At 59.6% G+C, this 22,007-nt stretch overlaps 3 protein-coding genes across 6 annotated transcripts; all 3 read right to left on the reverse strand.

Annotated features, from left to right (window-relative positions):
* Window positions 1-159: 159 nt before the first annotated feature.
* RFX5 (regulatory factor X5) lies at window positions 160-5,256 on the reverse strand. Of its 4 annotated transcripts, none has more exons than XM_066986003.1 (10): window positions 5,123-5,256; window positions 4,428-4,558; window positions 3,775-3,808; window positions 3,242-3,324; window positions 2,966-3,091; window positions 2,634-2,750; window positions 2,098-2,179; window positions 1,594-1,792; window positions 1,338-1,435; window positions 160-1,175 (listed from the first exon to the last, which is right to left on the reverse strand). In XM_066986003.1, the coding sequence occupies exons 2-10, from the start codon at window positions 4,544-4,546 to the stop codon at window positions 189-191; spliced, it is 1,845 nt and encodes a 614-aa protein (XP_066842104.1). In that variant the 5' UTR covers window positions 4,547-4,558; window positions 5,123-5,256; the 3' UTR covers window positions 160-188. The 4 variants fall into 4 exon arrangements, with proteins under 4 accessions (XP_066842104.1, XP_047910565.2, XP_066842106.1 ...); XM_048054608.2 differs by having other exon boundaries at window positions 161-1,175; window positions 1,594-1,795; XM_066986005.1 differs by having other exon boundaries at window positions 161-1,175; window positions 1,594-1,795; window positions 3,242-3,320; window positions 4,349-4,558; window positions 5,123-5,140.
* Window positions 5,257-6,342: 1,086 nt separating this feature from the next.
* On the reverse strand, window positions 6,343-13,931 carry LOC106049262 (methanethiol oxidase-like). Its single transcript, XM_048054637.2, has 12 exons — window positions 13,796-13,931; window positions 11,911-11,964; window positions 10,105-10,217; window positions 9,568-9,753; window positions 9,280-9,400; window positions 8,903-9,085; window positions 8,379-8,557; window positions 7,834-7,912; window positions 7,630-7,751; window positions 7,437-7,529; window positions 7,152-7,270; window positions 6,343-7,067 (listed from the first exon to the last, which is right to left on the reverse strand). Exons 1-12 carry the CDS (start codon window positions 13,863-13,865, stop codon window positions 6,905-6,907), a joined length of 1,482 nt encoding a protein of 493 aa, XP_047910594.2. The 5' UTR covers window positions 13,866-13,931; the 3' UTR covers window positions 6,343-6,904.
* A 1,616-nt stretch (window positions 13,932-15,547) lies between these two features.
* On the reverse strand, window positions 15,548-22,007 carry LOC106049261 (methanethiol oxidase-like). Its single transcript, XM_048054619.2, has 12 exons — window positions 21,849-22,007; window positions 21,209-21,262; window positions 20,740-20,852; window positions 19,446-19,631; window positions 18,821-18,941; window positions 18,549-18,731; window positions 18,030-18,214; window positions 17,358-17,436; window positions 17,056-17,177; window positions 16,864-16,956; window positions 16,494-16,612; window positions 15,548-15,954 (listed from the first exon to the last, which is right to left on the reverse strand). Exons 1-12 carry the CDS (start codon window positions 21,850-21,852, stop codon window positions 15,792-15,794), a joined length of 1,422 nt encoding a protein of 473 aa, XP_047910576.2. The 5' UTR covers window positions 21,853-22,007; the 3' UTR covers window positions 15,548-15,791.

The following is a 22,007-nucleotide window of genomic DNA, read 5'->3' on the forward strand; positions in this document are numbered from 1 at the left end:
TCCCGCCCGCGCCCCCCCCGGTGCCACCGCCTCCTCCCGCCCGCGGCCCCCCCAACGCGTGGCCCCCCCCCCCCCCATCCCGGTACCGGTCCCAGACGGACAGACGGACGGACGGACGGACAGGCGGCTGCGCACGGCTTTTAATGGCGGGGGGAGGCGGGCGGGGGGGGGGGGGCCCGGCCCCGGCCCTAGGTGTCGGGGGGCGCGCAGAGCTCGGCCCCCCCCGGGGAGCCCCCCGGGAGCACGGGGCCGCACCGGGCCGTGTCGGCGGGGGCTGCCCCCGCCCTGTGTCCGTCACCGCGCGGCGGGGGGGGCCCCTCGTCAGCCCCGGTGTCCCCCCGGGGGGGCCCGGCTTCGCCCGCGCTCGGCGGCGCTTCCTCCTCCTCCTCCTCCTCGTCCTCGTCCTCCTCCATCCCGCGGCCGCCGGCCCCGGCGGGGAGCTGGGCGCCGCTCCTGCCCTCCTGGATGACGCTCACCTGCGTGACCGGGCCGGCCCCGAGCCGGCCCCCGGTGGCGGCGGCACCGCCGGGCCCCGCGGCCGCCCCTCCGCCAAGCTGCTCCTCCGCGGCCCCCGGGCCCCCCTGCGCCCGCTCCCGCTCCGCCGGGGACCCCGCGCCTCCCTCCTCCGGCCTCTTGCGTGGCCGCCCCCGTCTCCGCTTCTGCGGCGGGGCGGCGGCAGCCCCCGGGGGCTCCGGGGGACGCTTGGCGGCCTTGGGGCGCTGCGAGTCCTGCGGGCCGGGGCCGTCGCTCCCCGCGCTGCGGGGCTTGGCGGGGCTCTCGGCCCCGGGGACGCCCACGCCGGGCAGCAGCATGTTGAGGACGGGCACGGCCGCCTGCTGGCTCAGCAGCCCCGCTGCTCCGTTGGCCCCCGGGGCCAGCCCCAGAGGCAGCGACGACGGGGACGCCGTGCCCACCGGCAGCGGCAGGGCCACCTTGACGGTGCCCCCCAGGGGGGCGGCCGTGAGCTTGGGGGCCAGCACGGGCGGGGAGGAGCGCACAGCCGCGGCCCCGGGCGCCACCAGTCTCTCCCCGGGCTGGATGCGGGGCAGGAGCAGGGGCAGGCGGGCGACCAGGGCGTTCACCTGGGGGCTGCTCGCCGGCCGGGGGGGCTCTGGAAGCTTCTTCTTCTCGGGCCGTGGTGGGACAGAGGCCTTGGGGCTGCTCTCCTTCTTGCTCTGCAAGCAGAAAAGAGGTGTGAGCCAGAGGGATGCGGCAGCAGCCTCGTGCAGGCCTGGGCTGCTCCCAAGGCCTCCCCGCTGCATCCCGAGACCGAGCACCCCACGGCAAGACGGGCACCCCGGCCTCCTGGACCCCGACGGGCACGCTCAGGCTCTCACCTGCCCCTGGCTCCTGTCGCCGCTCTCTGAAGCTTCCAGGCCGTTCTTCTTGGCCGCCAGCGGGGACCGACCATCGCGGTGGAGCTTCTCCGTGCTCTCTGTGGACACACAGCAGGGGATGAGACGGGGACAACACCCGTTGGGGGAAACCCGACCCCTGGGCCAACCCGCTCCCAAAGCCTCCGCGCCCCTCAGGGGTCCCCAGGGGGCTCTGCAGGGTGCCAGCCTCCACCCCCCCCCGCCCCCCCAGACCCACCTGAGACCACCATGGCCATGACCAGGTCAGCCCGGGCCGAGCGCGAGCTGATGATGTGCTGCTGGATGAGGAACTGGGCCACCTCCACGATGTTGTTGAACGAGCGTTTGAGGATCTTCTCAGCCCAGTCGCAGGTCAGGGCGCAGGCCGCCTCCATCACCTCGCTGTTGTAGGACTGCACCAGGTCCGTCAGCTCCGACTGCTGCCGGCAGGACAAGCCGTGAGCCTCCCCGGCCCAGGCCAGGACTCCCCAGGTGCACACAGGGCCTGATCTGGACACCCCGGCAGGTCACAAGCCTGCACGAGCAAGCACGTACCTCGTCTGCCCTTTAGGAGGCTCAGGGGACAGAGCAGAACCTCCTCCCAGCCTCACTCGCCCCACAGCCCATGGGAACGCAGAGGGCGCCCCTCTGCCCCTTGCCTTCGTCAGACCTAACGAGCGGGGTTTGCTCCCCTGCCAGAACGGGGCTGGCAAAGCTCGAGCGGAGGCACCCGAGGACTTACAGTCTCCGTAACTTTGAGATCCAGGCTGGGCAGGGGCGGCAGGCTGACCACCGTCTTCCTCCGGATCCCGCTGTAGCAGTACGTTTGGCAAGGTTAAGGGCTGTCAGCCACACAACACAGCCGCGAGAGGCGACGGGTTACGACTCGGAGGGATGCGGCTGCAGGGCTCACGCCATCGCCGCCTGGGACTGCCGAAAGGGTCTGGGCTTGTCTGTGACTCAGGGCAGCGTCCGGCCCTGCACCAACCCGCGCTGCTGCCCTGCTCCGTGCGCAAGCCCCGGGCGGCTCCGAGTCCAGCGGGGTGCGTGGAAGGGACGTGGCAGCTCCAAGCTGCCCTCGGGTAACCAAGCTGAAACTTCAGGAGCTGAAAAAACAGGAACCGGACCCTCTCAGAAGCTACAGAATACCATCTTGTGCACAGACTCGTACATGGGAATAACTGCAGACCAAGCAGCTCTTGCCACCAGTTCGACTGCTGCTGCCACGGGGACTGGTTCTCAGGGCCTCCCCGGCCAGCAGGGCACATGGAAGGATATTTCGATTGTCCTCGGCCTCCCAGCCTTCTGGCTTTGATATTTGGGAAGATCTCCCGGATGATCTTCCCAAAATTGGCGGTGCTCAGAGGGCGGCAGCAGAGGTTATCGCAGTATTGCCTAAGGGAGAGGCAGAGACAGAGCTGCAGGGTAACGTCACCGAGCCCTCACTGCCCTCCCGACACGTCCACTCCTCCCCTGCTCGGTGCTGGGCAGGGCCGATCCCAAACACACCCAGGTACCCGCTGCCCTCTGAACCCCCCCGTGGGGCTCTGCTGCACCAGCCCAGCCCCGGGGCCAGACGCTCCTTGCGCCAGGCCCGTCCCCGCGCTCACTTGTAGGCATCGTAGACGTCCTGCTTGGGCAGGCAGGTGTCTGTGTGCTCCTCCAGGTGGTTCCGGATCCAGTTGCACGCGTGCATGTACTCGGCCGTGCTCAGCGAGCTCAGGTCCAGGCTACTGCTGCTCCCCGGGGAACACAAGACAAACACCGAATGAGCGGAAAAGCAGCAGAAGCAGGCCAGGAGAAGGCAGAGCTGCGGCCACCTCCCACCGTCACCCCACCAGCCCAGCCAAGCTCCGAACACTGCCCCAGCTTGCTCCAGCACCCACCTTTTCTCCCCCAGGCTGGGCCCGGACGGCAGCTGGAGGTAGAGGTAGAGTTTGTCGTTGTCTGAAAACTTCTGGACATCTTGCTACGGTCAAACGGTCCACAGGGAGGGGAAACCGGACCAGAGACAAAGAGAGGTTAAGGATCCGAAACAGGGAGCAGCTGATGCAGGCAGTGCTCTCGTTACCCTTCCTGGCAGTAACTAACCGATGAGGTGTTTAAACCCAAGCATCTTGTGAGGGTGGGCGCAGCCTGCCCACAAGGCAGCGGGATGAACGAAGCCCTGTGGAGCAGGGCAGAACTCAGGGGACCGGACGGGGTCGACCTGTGCTGGGTGGGGCACAGGGGTGCCCCCAGGCCGTGCGCTCGGGGGGCTCTCGGTGCTGCTCCCTGCAGCCAGATCCCGACCCGAGGGGATGGGAGATCCGGCAGAACCCAGGGTCCAGTCCAGCCAGACGAGGGGTGGGAGCCCACCAGAGAAGGGGGGGCACAGCATTCCCCCACCCTCAGTGCCACATCCCGCAGAGGCACTCACCAGGATGGAGTCGACTTTGTTCTGCACGGATTTGCTGCACGGGACAGAGACAGAAGGCGTTAGGGCAGGGCAGGACGCCACCACAGAGCCCCGGCCCCCTCCTCAACCCGCCTGCTCCCACCCAGCTCTTCCGCACGGCTCCTGAGCGGGACGGCCCCAGCCCCAGGCCCTTCCTGGCACCCACACCTGGGTCAGGGCGGTGCCCGGGTGGGCACGCTGCGGTACCGAGAGCCAAAGGCTGCCTGTACACGATGCTCCGGGACCCCCTGAGCACCTGCAGCCCCACCAGAGACCCTCAGCACCTGCCCGTAGGTGCTGCGTGCTCCATCCTGACCATGGGGAGGGCAGGGTGGGCAAAAACCCACGGCCCGTGTGCTCCTAACACACCAGTCTGTGCTACCGTGAAATTCCACGTTGGCTTTTCCACCCGAACCAGGTGAAAACACTGCCGGCAGCACAGCACGGGGACCGAGCAGCATGCGCCTGGGGCCGTGCCGCCCGCAGCGCTAACGCAGGGAGCTGCACGGCACCGCACCGCTCATCCCTCCGGTCCCCGGGGCTGCCAATTAATCACCCTGATTAGATGGCACCGCAGTTGGAAGGGTCGGATCAACGGGACGAGCTGCCCGGGTACAAGCAAGCGTGGCCCTTACGAGATGGTGCTCCGCAGCTTCTGCAGCAGCGTGCTGGGCTCCGTGGTGCTGCCCCGGGAGCCGCTGGGCGAGGAACTTCCCTTCCTGGCAGCCTGGGCGCTCGGCTCTTCGTCAGCCATGGCATCAGGCTCCTGGCGGGGGGGAACCAGAAACTCAGCCTCAACGAGGGAAGGAACCCCTGAGAACCACGCACCCCCCCGGCACCCTCGGTCCCCCCCGTCCTGGTCTGAAGGTGCTGGGCCCCGTCTGGGCAAGGGTCCCGGCGGGGGCTGCAGGGGCAGCGGCTGTCCCCAGCCCCCCCGTCCTGGCAGGGGACAGGGATGCCCGGGGGCACGAGGAGCCCCCCTCGCCCCGCGGGTCCCCAAGGGTGGGGGACACCAGGGGACAGGGACACGGGGACTGGGGACAGCTGGGGACGGGGACACGGGGACAGGGAGCGACAGGGGACACGAGGAGGGCAGCACCCGGGGTCAGGGGACACCAGGAAGGGCAGGTCCCGGGGTCAGGGGACCCCAGGGGACCCCAGGGGACCGGGACACGGGGACCGGGCACGGCCGGGGATGGGAACGCGGGGCCAGGGCGCAGCAGGGGACCCCTGGCGGGCAGCACCCGGGGGGCCGGGGACGCGGGGAGCGCAGGTCCCCGGGCACGGGGACACCGGGGGGCAGCGCCCGGCCCGCCCCCCCCCCACCCACCTCGGGGCTGCTCCGGCCGGGCCCGCTCCGCTCCGCTCCGCTCCCGGGGCCGCCCCCGCCACGTGCCGCGGCCCCGCGCGCAACAGGAACCGAAAGTGCTGCGCCCCGCCGGGCCGCGCCCGCGGCGCCCGCCGGCCGCTTTTTTCTGATTGGCTGCGGCTCGGCAGGTCTGCCCGGATACTGCGCCCGCTTTTAATGCGATTGGTCGTTCCGGCTTTCCTACCCGGATACAAGCGGGACCGGTCTCCTGAGTGGCAGCGCGAGGCGAAGTCTGCCTAGTAACAGGCTCCTGATTGGTGGGGCTGGGGGAGGAAGCACGAGCGTAAACGAGCTCGGGCGCGTGCGGTACGCGCGCAGTGTGGGCGTGTGCGTGCAGGCGGGGCGTGGGCACGCACCGTGTGCGTGCGGTGCGCGTGCGTGCGGTGCGTGCGTGCGTGTGCAGGGGGTGCGTGTGCAGGGGGTGCGTGTGCAGGGGGTGCGTGTGCAGGGGGTGCGTGTGCGTGCAGTGCGTGTGCAGGGGGTGCGTGTGCAGGGGGTGCGTGTGCATGCAGGTAGTGCGTGTGCGTGCACTGGTGTGCAGTGTGCACGGTGCATGCGTACGTGCAATGTATGCGTGTGTGCACAAAGCGCCTGCGTGCACCACGTATGTAGTGCGAGGTTGCAACGTGTGCGAGCTGTGCGTGTGCTGGGCACTGCGTGCAGCATGCACACAATGCATGTGCGTGAGCAGCGTGTGCAGCACGTGTACACGCAGCAGCAGCTGTGCAAGGTATGCACGCTGGCCCTGGGGAAGGAGCTGCCGGGGGGGGCTCCTGCTCCCTTCCCTCCTCCCCATCCCCCTGCCCGGGCGAGGACCATCTCCCATGCTGCACACATCAGCACGGGAAAATGCTGGAAATTTGCTGTTTTGGCAAATGCTGTTTCCCTCCTGGCTGTCCTGCAGCAGGCGAGCTGCTGGGCTCCAGGTGGAAGCCCTCGCGTGGCTTCACCTCTCCAGTCCCCGAGGAGCAACAGGAGAGACCCTGCAGCCCTTGGCTCCGGGCACATGAGCAGGGTGCAACTTCTGGGGAGGAAAAAACGCTTTCAGCGCTGAGCTGGGCTGCACAGTGGGCACGTTGGAAAAATCGCTACTGTTCAGGAAAGGTTACCTGTGGAGCATCCCTGACTCCCTCACACTCCCGAAAACAGAGCGAATTAAAGCAATTAGAGATGAGGTGAGCTGCGGTGAAGAGACATCTGTTTTATTTCACCAGTGCCCAGCCGTGGGGCACTTAGGGGATGATCGCTTCATCCTCTCCTGTGCCTTGAGATCTTTGGCACTGAGGTGTTCTGGGGGCAGCAGCGCAGCATGCAAGTGCCCGTCGTGCTCCAGGAATGGGCTGCTGGGGCTGCTGGCAGGATGCAGGATTTGGGATGCAGGATGCGAGACATGGGATGCGGGATACAGGATGCAGGGTGCGGGAAGCTGCATGCAAGATAGGGGGTGCAGGATGTCAGCTGTGGGATGTGAGATGCAGGATAGGGAATGTGGGAGGCAGGGTGCAGGATGTGAGACGCAGGGTGCGGGATACAGGATGCAGGATGTGGGATTCCGGTGGCGCTGGCAGGGAGGAGGGCTTTTGGACAAGGGCAGCAGTGGGATCTCCAGGTTTGCCATCCCATTGTGCCCTAAGCGTCGAAGGCACTGCGTGAGGTCAGGCCACTGGCAAAGCCGAGATTTGGGGAGAGCATCCATGAGAGGGGAAGCAAGTGGAGGGCGGCCGCGTGCCAGCCATGGGGCTGCTAAACCCAAATGTCGGAGGTGCAGTCCCCGCCGGGGTAGCGGATCTCGTGTGCCAGGCAGGGCCCGCCCGGCTCCTTCCCGAAATCCACCAGGAAGTTCTGGTTGACGGTCAGGCCGCCCTTCTCTGTGTCCACATCGAGCTGCAGCATGACAGAGCCGTCCCTGTGGAGGGGTGGGAGCGGGGTCAGGGGGGATTCTTGCCTCCCCCATCGCCGTGGCTGCCAAAATTCACCAGAATTGCCCCACCTGATGAGCTGCGGGTAGAACTGCCGGTCCCAGGCGCTGTAGAGGGACGTGGTGACGTACAGCCGCTTCCCATCCAGGCTGAGCTGGATCATCTGGGGCCCCCCCGACACCCTCTTGCCCTGCAGCAGGTGGAGGGAAGGACGAGGTGACCAGGGGACGCCTCCACCTGCATCGGGCTGGGCTGGGTGAGCAGAAGCACCGGGACCTGCTCCCTGGGCTTGCCCCCGCCGCCCTGCGTGCCTGGAGGCCGAGGGCGGAGATGGGACGGCGCGAAGCTGAGCTCACCTGGATGACAAAGGGATCCGGCTGGCTCTGCAGCTCCTCATCCCCACACACGGCCACGGTCCCTCCCTTGGCGATGCTGCCACCCACGAAGACCTGCGAGAGAGCGGAGCTCAGGGTGGCCGAGACGGGGAAGCGGGGCTGGTCCCACCCCAAGATGGGGCAGCAGTGGCGGGGCAAGCCGGTGCTGCCTTACCTGTCCCACCAGCCTGGGCCTGCGGGTGTCGGAGATGTCGTACTGGCGGACGTCTCCGTGCAGCCAGTTGCTGAAGTAGAGGAACCTGTCGTCCAGCGAGATGAGGATGTCGGTGATGAAGCCTTGGGAAGGGGACGGCAGAGTTGCACACCGGTGGCAGCCCGGGGCAGGCGGCTGCACCGCGGCTCACGGGGACACACTCACCTGGCATGTCCGGGAGCAGCCACCCCTCCACCTTCTTGCTGGGGACTTGGATCACCTTCTCAGCTGCCCAGTCTCCTTGCTGCGGGACAGAGCACGGCCCCCAAAGGCTCAGTGCACGGGGCAGAGGCAGGATAAGGCCCGACCGGGGGCGGATGCTGCGTGCACATCCACCACCTCCCGTCTCTGGGGCTGCTTTGTGGGCTGCAGGAAACCTCGTCTCTGGCTCTGTGGAGCCACCGCGAGGATGGGCTCTGGGGCATGAGGAAGGGTTTTGGGGACCAAAAACCTGTCCGACCTTCCAGCTGGATTAACTGGTCTGGTGGCAGAGGTTCTCCTCACCCGGTTCGTTTTTACACACAACAGACACCAAGAAGGAACACTGCTTGAGCTGTTGTAAATCCACAACAAAGCTATAAACAAACCTCCTCTGAATTAAATCACCTCAGCATAAACCACCGCCAGTCAGAACAGGTCCTCCGGTGAGATTATCCACGTAGACCTGCGCCCCCTTCCCGCTGCGCCTTGCCCTCCCAGGGGAGCGGTACCTCGGTCCTGTAGAAGCGGTGGATGGCGCTGCTGATGGTGCACCCCACGAACCCCTCCGCGGCGTCCGGGTTGTGGAGGAAGCGGATCTCCAGGGGCGCTGCGTCCTCGCCCACGTCGATGGCCTGCACGTAGGTGTGAGTGGTCCAGTCCCACACGTTGAGGCGGCATCCGTAGCGCCCTGCGAGGGGGCAAAGGGGGCCAGAGGGGACGCTGTGAGGCGCAGGGCCTCCCGCGGAGGTGCCACGGCCCCGGGGGGGCTCAGCCCCACCTCAGTGCAGAGGCGGCCCCGTGGGCTCTGCACCAGCAGCAATGGTCGCTTTTGGGGCTCTCTCTTTTCTGAGTCCTTTTAAAATCTGTGTGACCCCTGGGAACTGGTATGAAATCAGCTTTGAAAGCAAACTGTTTTATCCAGGTCTGTTAGATGGTCAGCGCTCACTCACGACAGAAGAGGGTTGAAATGGGGCTTCATTGCAGCCCTGCTCAGCATCTCCCTCCTGGAGCGCCTAAACAGATGTTTCCTCACCTTTCTTCAGATCATTTGGGTCAAACCCATATCCCAGGCATTTCGGGACTCCCCATTCAGTGCTGATCAAAACATTGTGGCGCGGCTGGTACCAGAAGTCATAACCCATCGGGGGGCTCTTGTCCCCCTTCTCCCAGTTCCCCTTGATCTCAAAGGTCTCTCCATCCAGCAGAATAAAGCCACCTGAAGCAAAAACAAACATGCACTGGTGGTGAGGAAATCACCCGGGTTAACCATTGGAGTGCCGTAAGACAAACAGCAATAGGCGGATCAAGGCGTTGCAGACCAGCCTGGTGGAGGCTCCAGGACAGCGCTGGATGCTAGCACTGCTCCTCCTGTCCTGGCACCCTCTCCTGGGGCACTGGCAAGACCCATACCTTTCCCATTGCCGGCCGGGTCTCCCAGGGTGCTGATCATGATTTCACCGCTGCCCAGGCAGTGGGAGGTGTGGGGGTAGCCCAGGTTACACTTCCAGAAGACATCCTCCGGGTTGACAACCTGTGGGAGTTCACAGGCTCTGTCACCTCCCCTGTGCAGGCGAGACGGGTGCCTGCTGCACAGGGGTGCAGGGGGCTGCTGTGACCACGGACGGGTGGGAGCTGCCCCAGTGTCCTGCCGCAGACGCTGAGCAGGTGAGCCAGCACATGGCACCACCTCCAGGGTACCTTAAAAAGCCTGGGAGCTCGTGGGTCAGTTCCTACATCCACCACGTAGATGCGGGAGGAGATCAGGCTGGGGAGGATCAGGCGGTTCCTCTTCTTGGTGGTGTCCCCGAAGCAGCTGCTGCAGGTGTTCCAGCCGGAGTGGTGCAGCTCGTCCCCCACGTTGGGCATAGGCAGGCGGTGGATCACCTGCAAAGGGCCATTCCTGCTCACACCGGGACGCAGGACTCCTCTGGATCGGACCCGGGAGCTCAGAGCATTGCAGACTGCCATGGATGGGGTCAGGATGCCTCAGGCAAGCCTAACTCTGCAGCGGGGGTGTGCTGGTGCACAAGGGAGCCCAAGGATGGCGCACGAAGGGGGTTTTCCATACATCTCCTAAGCTCAGGAAGGCTCAGAGTGTTAGGAAGAGCTGGGTAGGCACCAGCCTTCGGTACTGGACCCGCAGCTTTGGAGAATGTGAGGGAGGGCGTGCACTGAGCTGTTTCCCTTGGCTGGTGTGCTGCCACCAGCTTAGCACTGAGATGAGGTGCTCGGTACCTGGCAATAGTTTGGAGATTCGGGATTGACATCCACAGTGGCCAGAAAGTCAGGTTGGTTCCTGCCGGTGTTCCTGTAGATGCAGGGCACGTATAATATCTCCTCCCGGGGCCCTTTCAAGACAGAAATGTTGCACGAGCATCAGCAGGAACCACTGGGCAGAATGAACACCCTGCAGGAGTCTCTGGCCGGATCGGGCTGCCCTGTGGGGCAGTGGGATCTCCACATCCCTGCTCGGACATGCCAACCCCACGAGTCACACAAAACAAACCACGCTGTGTCTCATCTCCATCACAGGAGAAGCCTTGAAAATACATGAGAAGCACAAAGGTGAAATGCTTGCTGGGCTGAGGCCGAGGGCACAACTCCCAAAGGTGCCGCCAAGCAGGTCTGCTGGCTCCCAGGCACAGTGTGACGAGCGTGGTGCTGGGATGGCTGCACCCGGGGACCCCAGGCCTCCAGCAGCAGCAGCACCCCGACCCCGCAGCCTCCTCGCGGCCGCAGGGGCGGTACGGGCGCTGCAGTGTGTCAGAAAGTGCTGCCAAAGCAAAGCAGGAGGAAGAACAGGTCTGAGAAATGCTGAGGAAGAGGAGGCGGGAACAGGGAGAGGTGACCTGGGACCTCTGGTGCTGATCCAAAGCAGACAAAAGCCGCCTTTTCAACATGACACCTCTATCAGCTTTCGTAACAGCAGCGTCTGTGTCAGCCTTGAGTTTGAGAGCAGCTGCCAAGCACCCAGGGACCCCATCCCTGCAGCTGCTAGGGAACCAAAAGCCAGGGTTCAGGACACAGTCAGAGCGCGGAGCTTAATTCACCTCCCCAGGTATCCCAAGGAGCTTTTCATCACCTGCCTGTGAGCCTGACCTGCTTGACGTCCACACGGAAGAGATTTTTGGTGCCAGGGTTACTCAGCAACCAGACAGAGCCTGGCCATCAAAAGTCCCAAGGGAATCTGCCAGAGTAGCAGAGTCAGTGGGACTTATGCTATTTACTATTAACTCAAATCACCATCCGGCCCTGCCAACATCCAGGCGTGTTTTAAAGACTCAGCTCCTCACTGTTGTTTGCTTTGTTCAAAGATGTTTCAGGGACAGGAATCACAGACCAGGATCAAGCTCCAGAGCTGTCTAAGGTTTCAAAGATGTGCTTGCTAAGCACCGGAGAGGAGGATTAAGGGAGGGATAGCAGTAGATGATGCTTTCATCGGTCCCTTCGCATGAGAGCACTAGTGTTTTGGCAATGCAAACAGAAGGCAAAGTGCCTGAACAAGCAGCCTGTGAGCCTGTGAGGCTGGTTTTCGCTTCAGGAGGCTCTGTCCCGTCTGAATGGCAGCTGTCAGGAGCAGAGCACGGCGCCGTGTTCCTGAGGGTGCCTGGAAAAAGAAAAGGGAGGGTGCCCCCTTCCTCCCCAGCCTTCTCTACTCCCTGGAGATCCAAGAGCATTTAGCTCCCAGCAGTGGTGTCATGGGCCTATATGGTGTGGTTGCCTCTGAGAAAATTAAATCCCATTTGGTTTTGAACAGTGAAGCCACGGGTGACTTTGATGCAAGTTATGACCCATCCCAAGCCACCGTGAAGCCTGAAAAGGTTTGTTCTGAGACCAAGCTGTCATTATGCAATTGGAGTTTGGCCCCGGGACAGGCCAGATGCAAAACTTTCACTTCTTTGCTTCCCCAACGCTTGCTGGGGAGCCTCTTTGGTGGATGGAGTTAACTGATAACGCCTTTTTGAAAGCGTTGTCCTAATCTTCACCTAAATCACAGACAGCGCAGGGCTCTTCCCTGGGAGCCCTGGATTTTGGACTTGCCTTTCATTGCATCCAGAGGAGAGGCGAAGCCAGGGCCACACGCTCCACACCTTCCTGAATCGAGAAGAACAGAAACAAACAGCAATTAGATCACAGAATCAGAATGGTTTGGGTCGGAAGGGACCTTAAAGATCATCTAATATTCCCCCCTCCCGCCATGGGTGGGGACACCTCCCCCAAACCAGGCTGCCCCCAGCCCCATTCAGCCTGGCATTGCCCCCCCCCAGGGATGGGGCACCCACAGCTTCTCTGGGCAACCTGTTCCAGTGCCTCACCGCCCTTGGAGCAAAGAATTTCCTCCTGATATCTGAGCCAAACCTGCCCTCTTCTGCTTCAAGCTGTTACCCCGATCCCCCCACTGCACTCCCTGACAAAGAGTCTCTCCCCAGCTTTCCTGTAGCCCCCTTTAGGGACTGGCAGGCCGCCCTGAGGCCTCCCCGGAGCCTTCTCTTCCCCAGGCTCAACACCCCCAGCTCCCTCAGCCTGCCTCCATAGGAGAGGTGCTCCAGCCCTTTGGCCATCCCCATGGCCTCCTCTGGACTGGCCCTAACAGGTCCCTGTCCTTCTGGTGCTGGGGCCCCAGAGCTGAACGCAGTACTCTAGGTGACAGTGAGTCATTTTAAACCCCTTTTTGCAAAGGAAAGGCTGCACACAATCCTGGTCTTTGGTAATTAGACCCTTCAGTGGGGTCTCCCCCACAGGTTGGGGGAGCTCTGGGTTGGTCTGATGAGTGCTCGGCCCTGCTGGCCTCTCAAAACAAACAGCCCTCGCAGCCACGGGGAGGCAGGGGATGGTCGGGGGAGGCAGATTCTCCCTGGCCTCCACCGCTGAGGTCTCAGAGGATGAAGACAGGCATCCAGGGCGAACCAGGATGCCAGCATGCATCCAAGTGACTCCCAGAAAGGTTTGGGGCTCTGGACAGGCAAAAAGGTTAGCGATACAAATCTAGTGCAGAAGGGTACGGGGCTCAAAGCTGCATCTCTCCGCTCTGCCTCCCTCTGCAGTGCCTTGCCCAGGGGTGTGAGCGCTGAGCTTTCCCACACGAAGCCCCTGCTGCCACAGCATTCAGGGCTGGAGACATCCGCCTCCACGCCAGCCCCAGCCCCGTCCTGCTGCTGGTCTCTGGGTGCTTCGAACCCACCCAGCCTCACCCTGCAACAGACTTCAAAACCGTCAAGGAAAGCGTCCTTAGTGCAGGGCGACGAGAGCTTGTTAAGAAACAACCACCACCTCCAAAAGGATCCCTTTTCCTCATTTAGATTGGCATGCCTGAGGAGAGGGAGGAAACCTGCAGCTAAACTCTACTACTCAGCTTTGCTGACTCAGTTTCTTGTTTGTTTTTTAAGGTTTTCTCCTGCAGTCCCTGAGGACAGCACGCTCTGCAGAGAGCACAGGACACCAGCATGTGGGTCCCCGCTCCGGCCCGAAGCACTGTGGAACCACCATGCTGCCTTTCTTCCCCCTTCCCCTCATATTAGCCCTGCAGAAAAAGCCCCATTAAACCCAAACTTTGTATTGAGGACTCCCTGTCCTGGTATGGCTGATTGTAACAAGCACAGTGTGTTGCAGGTGAATATAATGGGAATAAATGAAATAAAAATAGTTAGAAGGCATTTAATCATCAGTCTGCCTAAACACTTCCTGGCACTTTTAGTAGCTTGAAAAAAGAAACGCTCTCCTGGCAGAGAAGACACCACACTCATCCCCACACGGCTTTTTACTTTATGCTTTCTGGGTGTCACAGCAATAAACCCTCAAGACCGAGCTCAGGGTAAGTTTTGGAGGCTCCAGAGCTGAGCCCACAGCCGGTGGGCAGCCAGCCGCCAAACAGCCCTAAGCCTGCTCCTCCTGAGAGCAAGCTGCAGCCAAGCGAGAGATCTCTTACCGGTGCTGGAGGCCGTGCTGGAGGGTTTCACCTGCTGGTGAGAAGCAGAAGGAGGTGATCCTGCCTGCATGCTGCCTAGCAGGAGCCAGCTGAGTGAGGAGATGCAGCTCTGCAGGGTTCAAATATATAGGGAGTGGGACGGGGAGCAGCATGGTGTGAAAAGGACACCAAGGGGAGGATCCACATGCCCCGGGGTGTGGGAGGTACTGGGGCAGCCTTCAGCGTCTTACAGCACTGGGATCGTGCAGGGAAGCTATTTCAAAGCTACCAGAATCTCCTCCCTTCCCACAGGGGAAGAGGACATGGCTGTGGCTGCGCTCTGTAGTACATACGTTCTTGTGAAATTCAAAATAAGGGCTTTTAGCCATGGAGAGAAAGCAGGCAGCTCCTGTCCTCTGATTCTCTGCCAGAAGCACTGTCCTGAGTTTCCCCAGGGGGTGCCCCTCGTGAGAGATGGGCAAGTGCTTGCATTTCCAACCACAGAAATAATTTTACGAGGTTGCAGATGTTAATCACTAGCAAAAATGAAAAATGAGGACTGGGTTTCTTTTAATCGCAGGACGAATGTTTGCTGTGGGAAGTTAATTTGCAGGCTGGAAGGAGGGCAGGAGCAATGTAACAGTTTTCCCCATGACACATCTAACTTAGTCAGTGTCTGCTGCTGCTTCTGGCTGCAGAGCTGGGTGGCCGCAGGCTCGCTCTCACGGGCAGTGCAGGAGGCACTCGGCCTTTACAGGCACATCTTTACCAGCAAGTTACTGCCCTGTCCCCTCCAGTGCTCACCCCAGGTGCAGACTCAGAAAATCAGCAAGCTCTAACACTAATGCCCTCTCTCACGGGAGGCTGCTGGCCCACGGCTCCTGAGGATTGGCACCAAAAAGGCCAGCGGACCTGGGCTCAGTGCCTCCTGCCACACCCTCACCTGCTTGGGCTCGCTCCTTGGTGTTTGATGCTCAGCACCACACTGAGCTCTGCGGTGTACGCTGCATGCGGGTCAACACAGCGGTGGCCAGCAAATCACCCTGTGTCTCACCTTGCCTCTGATCACACAAAGCTTCTCCTGGGGGCGCCAGGACTTAAACACAAAGGCCAAAGCGTGTATAAGCAAGCCCCCAGCTTCACCCGGACACCGCATGTCCGCAAGAATGCCGCCCAGGGATTACTTCCCTCTGGTAAGAGGGGTGAAGCCAGCACTCTGTTCCCATGGTCTAGGAGAGCTGTTGAAAGTGGCAAAGGACTTGACAGGCACAGGCAGCAGGGCGAGGTGTCTCTTCCGAACCACTGCTAGAGGGAAGGGACAAAGCCTCCAGCTCCAGGCAGCCAGCTCTCTGCCTCCCAACACGAGGCCCCGGTGCCAGGCTGCAGGCCAGGTGGCTGCGAGCAGCTGAGGTGGATCTGCTCTGGAGACCTGCCCTTGGGATGGGCCAGACCCCATCCCCATTCACAGAATCACAGAATTGTAGGGGTTGGAAGGGACCTCAAGAGATCATCTACAAGTCATCGTAGGGCTGAACAGCAGCGCCCCGGGGATGCCTCCCACCCAAGGCTCACCTCTGCAACTTGGGCCCTCATCCAACCTTATCCTCTCTGCTCTGTGGGGAGAAGAAACTTTGAGTCTCATAGACACAAACAGGCACCCTTGCACTATCAGTGATCCCACAGAAGTGATTTCCCAAACGTCAACCTTATCATTAATCACTGCTGAAAACATTATAGAAAGGTTCAATGAAGTAAGACACATGAAGATCTAGGTGATGCAAAGAACAATTTTATTTGTGTTTAAAGCAGAACGCAAGAGCAAACCAGTGTCAGGAAACAGGCACCTCTTTTCAGGTTAAAGCACCACACGCTCCTTTGGCTGTAATACAATACTGACCCAAGCATGCCATAAGCAAGCCTCAAGTGCTCTCGCGCCAGGGAAAGACTGTCCAGGAATGACCTGGATGAAGAACAGCAACTCGGACTAGAGAGAAGAAGGGAGCCTAGGCGATGGCGTCTAGGCCAAGATGTCAGAGGTGGAATCTCCGCAAGGGAAGCGGATAGCATGGGCAAGGCAAGGCCCATTGGGTTCCTTTCCAAAATCCACCAGGAAGTTCTTGTTCACGGTCAGGCCTCCTTTCTCGGTGTCCACATCAATCTGCAGCATGACAGAGCCTTCCCTGCGAGGGGGTGAGAGAGCAGGTATTACAGACAAGCACACCGGGGCCCTTCATGCCCTTCATGCGGCGGAGACATTCTCCCCGACATCTTGTCTTCTCCGCAGAGAAGACAGCAGAGGCCCACTCCCAGCAGCGGCATACACCAGCACCCCTGGCTCCGTGCTGAACTCTCACCGGAGGCGAGTAACTGCCAGGCATGATGTGACAGGCAGGCCGGAGCTTGCCTTTGTGTTGGAGGTCATCTTTACTAAACCAAAACATCCCTGGTGGAGCAGAGATGTGGCGTGGCCCTGAGAGATGGATTGACTCCACCTGCAAGGTTGATCGATGTACGCGCTCCCAAGCCAAGCCCTGCCACTGCAGCTCCACCCAGGGAGCAGGTTCAGAGGTGCATGGGAGACAACTGCATGTGCAATTCAACAAGAGCAAGCTGCAGCAACCGCAAATGCATCCTCGCAGTCCCCTGGGTGAGGCACCTTCCCCACCTCCAGCAATGAGGCCTTTCAAAAGAGGCCCCTTGCCTCCCACAGATTTCTTACTTGACCACGTTCGGGTAGAACTGCTTGTCCCACGTGCTGTAGAACGAGTTGGTGACGTACAGCCTCTTGCCGTCCACGCTGAGCTGCATCTTACAAGGGCCACCGTACACCCTCTTGCACTGGAGGCACAACAGAGAGCAGTGATGTCACGGGCCTCTTTCTTTCAGCAGACAAGCAAAAGCAGAGGCAGCAAAGCAGAGAGGCAGAGCAGGATGGCTGCCTCCCCTCCTAACACAGGCAGGCTATTAAACACTGCGGGCACGCTGGCAGCGGCCGTGGAGACCTAACCCCAGAGACTCTGGGGAGAGAACGGCCAGAGCGGAGCCAAAGTCCAAAGGACAGCGTCGAACAGAGCGGCTGCGCAGCTCACCTTGATCACCAAGGGCTCCGGCTGGCACTTCAGCTCTTCATCTCTACACACAGTCACGGGCCCGCCTCTGAGGATGCTGCCTCCCACAAACACCTGGAAGCAAGGCAGTGGGAGACGTGTGGCTCGTCTTCTAACCACCGCCGGGTACCGCTAAGGAAGCCAACGCTGCAAGCCCCTCTGCCCCTGCCTTACCTGTCCCACCAGCCTGGGCTTGCAGGTTTTGGAGATCTCATACTGGCGGATGTCTCCATGCAGCCAGTTGCTGAGATACAGGTATTTGTCATCCAAGGAGATGACCATGTCGGCTGTGAAGGCTAGGACACAGAAAAAAGAACTCTGGAGGAGGCGGCGTCAGCAGAAAGCTCAGCCCCTCTGACAAGGCGTGCATCGGGTTTACAGGGCACAGCCCTGAGGGCCAGCCGCTGGGCTTTGCCAGGCTGCACAACACAACGCTCTGAGAGGAAAAAGGAAACACCACGTCAGGGCTCACTAACCTGGCATCTTGGGGAGAATCCATCCCGACACGTCCTTGGCTGGTATCTGAATCGCCTCCTCTACCGACCAGGTGTCTCTCTGCAAAGGAGCACAAACACCGCACCGTGGGCATTCCTGGCTGCTCAGGCACGAGCCCTCCCCTGCGCTCACCCGCTTGCGCAGCCAGGCAAATCTGCACAAGGAAGGCTACCACCCCACGCAGCTACTGTGAGCAGACAGAATTAAGGACAGCACCGTTTGATACCACTGGCCAGGCTCAGATTCTTTGCTAAAATTCATCTCCCAGGTCTTCATCAAGGCAGTCCCAGCTGGTCACCATACCTTCACGTTCAGTGCAAAATCAGACACCGCTCACTCCAGCAGGTGTCCCCAAAGCAGGGTCTGGCTGTTGCCCCCTCCACGTGCCCACTCCTTCCACCCCACTGAGTACAGGCAGCGCTCAGTCCCAGATGTCTAAGCGTCTGCCATCGCAGTCAGGTGAGAGGACCCCATCCGATGAGCTCCAGAGATGATGGGAGAAGCTCAGGCAGCACGTGGAGAGCCCCGGCTCCTGCCGAGCACACACGCAGCAGGAGGATGCTGCCCTGAATTCCTTCCCTCAGCTTCTCAGTCGCCCTGCAAGCTCACCACGCCACGCCTGGGTTTCTGGTGGCTGCTCGCAGAATACTTGCCTCGCAACAAGCCTTGTAGAAGCGGTAGATGATGCCACTCAGGGCACAGCTGACGTAGCCCTCAGCAGCATTGGGGTTGTGGAGGAATTTAACGCTCAAGGGCAAAGAGTCCTCCCCCAGGTCAAAGCACTGGGTCAGGGTGCGGCAGGACAAGTTCCACACGTTCAGGCGGCGCCCAAAGACCCCTGAGGAAGAGGAAAGGCGAGAGTCAGGAGAGGGCAGGGGAGCTATGGAGATCGGTAACACCTAAAAAAGCTCCCTATAGCAGGGACAGCCACGGCAGCGTCCACCCAGAATTAGCAGCAAAATGCAGTGACTTTGGGAGCAGGGGGAGAAGACAGGAACCAGCCTGTCTTGAGGAGAGACGCTGAAAGTCCTGTGGCAGTGCCTGTAAGATGGGCCATTTTGGGTCAACTCCGCCTGCCCCCTCTCCCCGGTTCTGGACCGTTCAGCAACCGCATCAACATCCTCCCATGACCCTGGTAAGTTCTGGCTTAGTGCTTGCATCCCCAGTCTCACCTTTCTTCAAATCATCAGGATTAAACCCACGTCCCGCACGTTTTGGAACCATTCCGGCAGAGCTGATGAGAACGTTGTGGCAGGGCTGGTACCAGAAGTCGTAGCCAGTTGGGGGGGCCTCGCACTCATTTTCCCAGTTGCCTTTCAGCTCAAATGTCTCTCCATCCAGCACAATAAATCCTCCTGTGATGCAAGAGGGCATGCACAACAGACTGAATACTCATCCTTCCAACCAGTCATGTTGTTCATGGTCTTATTGTAGGGAAAAGTACCTTTTCCATTGCCAGCTGGATCTCCCATGTTGGCAATCAGTATATCACCATTAGGCAGGGCATGAGGTACACTGAGGTATCCTTTGTTGCACTTCCAGAAGACGTCCACTGGCTCAATCATCTGAAAGAAGTGTATACACACGTAAGTCTTTGATTGATTCGCTCATTTCAGAGTACATGGCAGAGCCTTTTGCCATCTGAGGTTTCTGATGCTCGCAGGAGTTTTCTTTCCAAGAAATCACACCTGCTAGGCCTTGCTCGTCCTTGGAAAGAAGCAAAGAAGCCGCTGAGCTCTCCTTTACAAGGACAACATGAATGCAGCAACTTGTAAGAGCTTATTTGCCCACCTTACTCTTTGGGATGGGGGCCAGGCATGGGGTGCTACATGGCTTCCAGTTACTAGACACTCCCTGAATGCAACAGGCACAGAGAAGGCAAGAAAATGAGGATCGGAGCCTCCCCTCAGTCTGAGGAGGAGAAAGCTGAGGGGGAACCATGACCCAGGTCTCTAAAATCAGGGGGAAGAAAAGGAGAGGAGGAAAACCTTCTTCCCTGTGCATTATTCCAGAAGTACCAGTTCCCAACTCCTTCCCAGAAACTTGCCTTTGAATCACCTCAGGCATACCTTACACAGCTTGGGAGCCCGGCACTGTGAACCCACATCCACCACGTAAATACGGGAAGAAATCAAACAGGGAAGAATCAGCTTGTTCCTTCTCGTTGTGATATTGTCAAAGCAGACGTTGCCAGCGCTCCACCCTGAGGAATGCAGCTCGTCTTTGAGGTTGGGCATGGGCAGGCGGTGGATCACCTAGGCAGGCAAAGGCAAAGTTAGGGTTCAGGCAGGGAGGCAGGGAGAAAAGGGGACATTAATACAGGCAGATACTTCTGTCTTTGTAGCCTCCATGTGACTAGAGCTGGGACTGCCTCTAGAGACGCAGGGAGGAGAACGTTGCTCCTTACACTAGCCACTGCCCTTTGACAGGTGACTGCGTGCAGCTGAGAAATGTGGAGATATCAAAGATTCATTCAACAATTCCTCACCCCATGCCACTAAAATTCAGAAAATTACATATGAAGAAATGATGATTATCATCTTGACATGTCATTCACTCTGGAAGCTCCTCCAAACACTGGACTTTCAGAAGTCTGTATTTTCTTTAAAGTGCATTTTCTCCTAATCTCTTGCACTAATGGACTGATCAGGTAATATATACACACCCTTGATGCAGACAATCTGCCTAGCATTTACTTGTTTCTGAAGGATGCTAATTTCCCATTTAGGATGACAGCAGACAGGTTGGTTCAGAGCATTCTGAAATTGCAGTAGAATAGAAAAAAGCTGAAATCTGCAAAAGTGCAGGATACCCTAAACCATCTGGGTCACTAGCGAACATTTTCCCTGCTGAGCAGCCACTGGCAGTGTAATTCAGAGCATGTGCTCAAAAGTTCACTAGCAGCACCAAGATGCTCTGGAAATGAGTTGGGAAGTGAATCATCACCGGCTTGTCCCCTAGGACAAAGAGATGCTGATGATTCAGCTGGAGCCAGGTACGCAGGGGACAGTAGAAAAGCAGCAGGGAGTTAAAATTCGTAGCAGACAACATCCCAGGCTGGTGCATATCGCCAGTGGAGAAGCAAGAAATAGGCCTGTCATGGCAGAAATTATTGGTTGCCCAGACAGTCATAAAGAAGACATGAAAAACAAATAGGAAGCAGGAGAAAAGAGTCAAGCCAGAGACAGGCACGAAGATGCAGAAAGAAAAGAAGGTGCAAGGCATAAAAAAACAACGAGCATGACAGAGTGGCTGCAAAGCAATCTGACTTTCCACAGCAGAAAAGAGTAAATGTCATGAATCTGGAAGCACAAAGACAGCAGCTAGTCATCAGCTCAGTAGAAACAGTCTAGGCACAGGTACCTGGCAGTAATATGGAGATCTGGGGTTGAGATCGATGGTGGCCAAGAAGTCAGGTTGGTCGATGCATGTTTCTCGGTAAGTACAGGTCACATAAGCAACCTCTTCTCTAGGAGCTTCAAACACAGAAAACTTTTGTTAAAATGAGACAAACTGTCCATAAAAGAAGAAAAAAAAAAAAAGCAGCAGACTCTCAGATAAGACTAAGCTACATTTTCTGCAGCTACAACCTTCCTCCTTGGTCAATGACAACTGCCCAGCCCTGGCTCACTACTGGCCCAGAGCTGAGAACACAACAAAAGCAGATCACTGTATGGCTCCAGTTTTCTCCCACTGAGGGAAAGGACTCAGCACATGCAATTAGTTAATGGTGGTGTCTAAAAGACTCAGGCTTTATCATCATCCAAACCGAAGCTAACACGGAGCCCTTTCACAAACTCCCCCCTTCCCAAACATTCCTGAGAGGACTTGCCTTTCACAACATCCGGGCAGACGGGGTAGTCGTAGCACTGAAGTCTGCATCTGTCTGAGTTGAGAAGAAGAGAAGAATATAAGGAGAAACGTCCACGTCCTTAAATGGTGCCAATTCAGAAGGCTCCATCCCACCCAGCGGACCTTCTCCCACCCTCGTCATCAATGGGGGCCTCTGTGACCAGCATCTACTTGTGTAGATTTAGACTAGATGTAAGGCAGAAATTCTTCACTATGAGGGCTGTGAGGCACTGGCACAGGTTGCCCAGAGGAGCTGTGGATGCCCCATCCCTGGAAGTGCTCAAGGCCAGGTTGGATGAAGCCTTGAGCACCCTGGTCTGATGGGAGGTGTCCCTGCCCATGGCAGGGGGTTGGAATGAGCAAAGCTAAGCCCCTGGAAGCAGACCAGTAGCAGGGTGAAAGAAATCTTTGTGCCCTGTCAGGAAAAGCCCCAAACTTCAGCCCCACCTTCCTCCCTCCTGCAGCTCTGCAGAGGAACAAAGCTACCAGTCCGCAGGTGGGACTCGGCTTCAAGGTGGGGTGTCTGCAGCCCCCAGGCAGAGGCTGGAGCCAGGGCCAGGATGGAGCGAGAAGGCATGGAGCTGCCGTGGGCTGCAGGGAGGCTGCAGAGCGTTTCTTACCCATGCTGAAGGCCTTCTGGTTCACTCTCCCCGAGAGCAGAGGTGCTGGGACTGGAGGAGCAGCTTGCTGTCTGTCTTGCTGGAGTGGGTCGTGTAGTGCCAGGGCTGCTCGGAGGGACCTTATATACACGGCTAAGGGGTGGGGGGCAGAGAGCAAGC

Source organism: Anser cygnoides, chromosome 33, assembly GCF_040182565.1.
Source record: "Anser cygnoides isolate HZ-2024a breed goose chromosome 33, Taihu_goose_T2T_genome, whole genome shotgun sequence".
Taxonomy (NCBI): domain Eukaryota; kingdom Metazoa; phylum Chordata; class Aves; order Anseriformes; family Anatidae; genus Anser; species Anser cygnoides.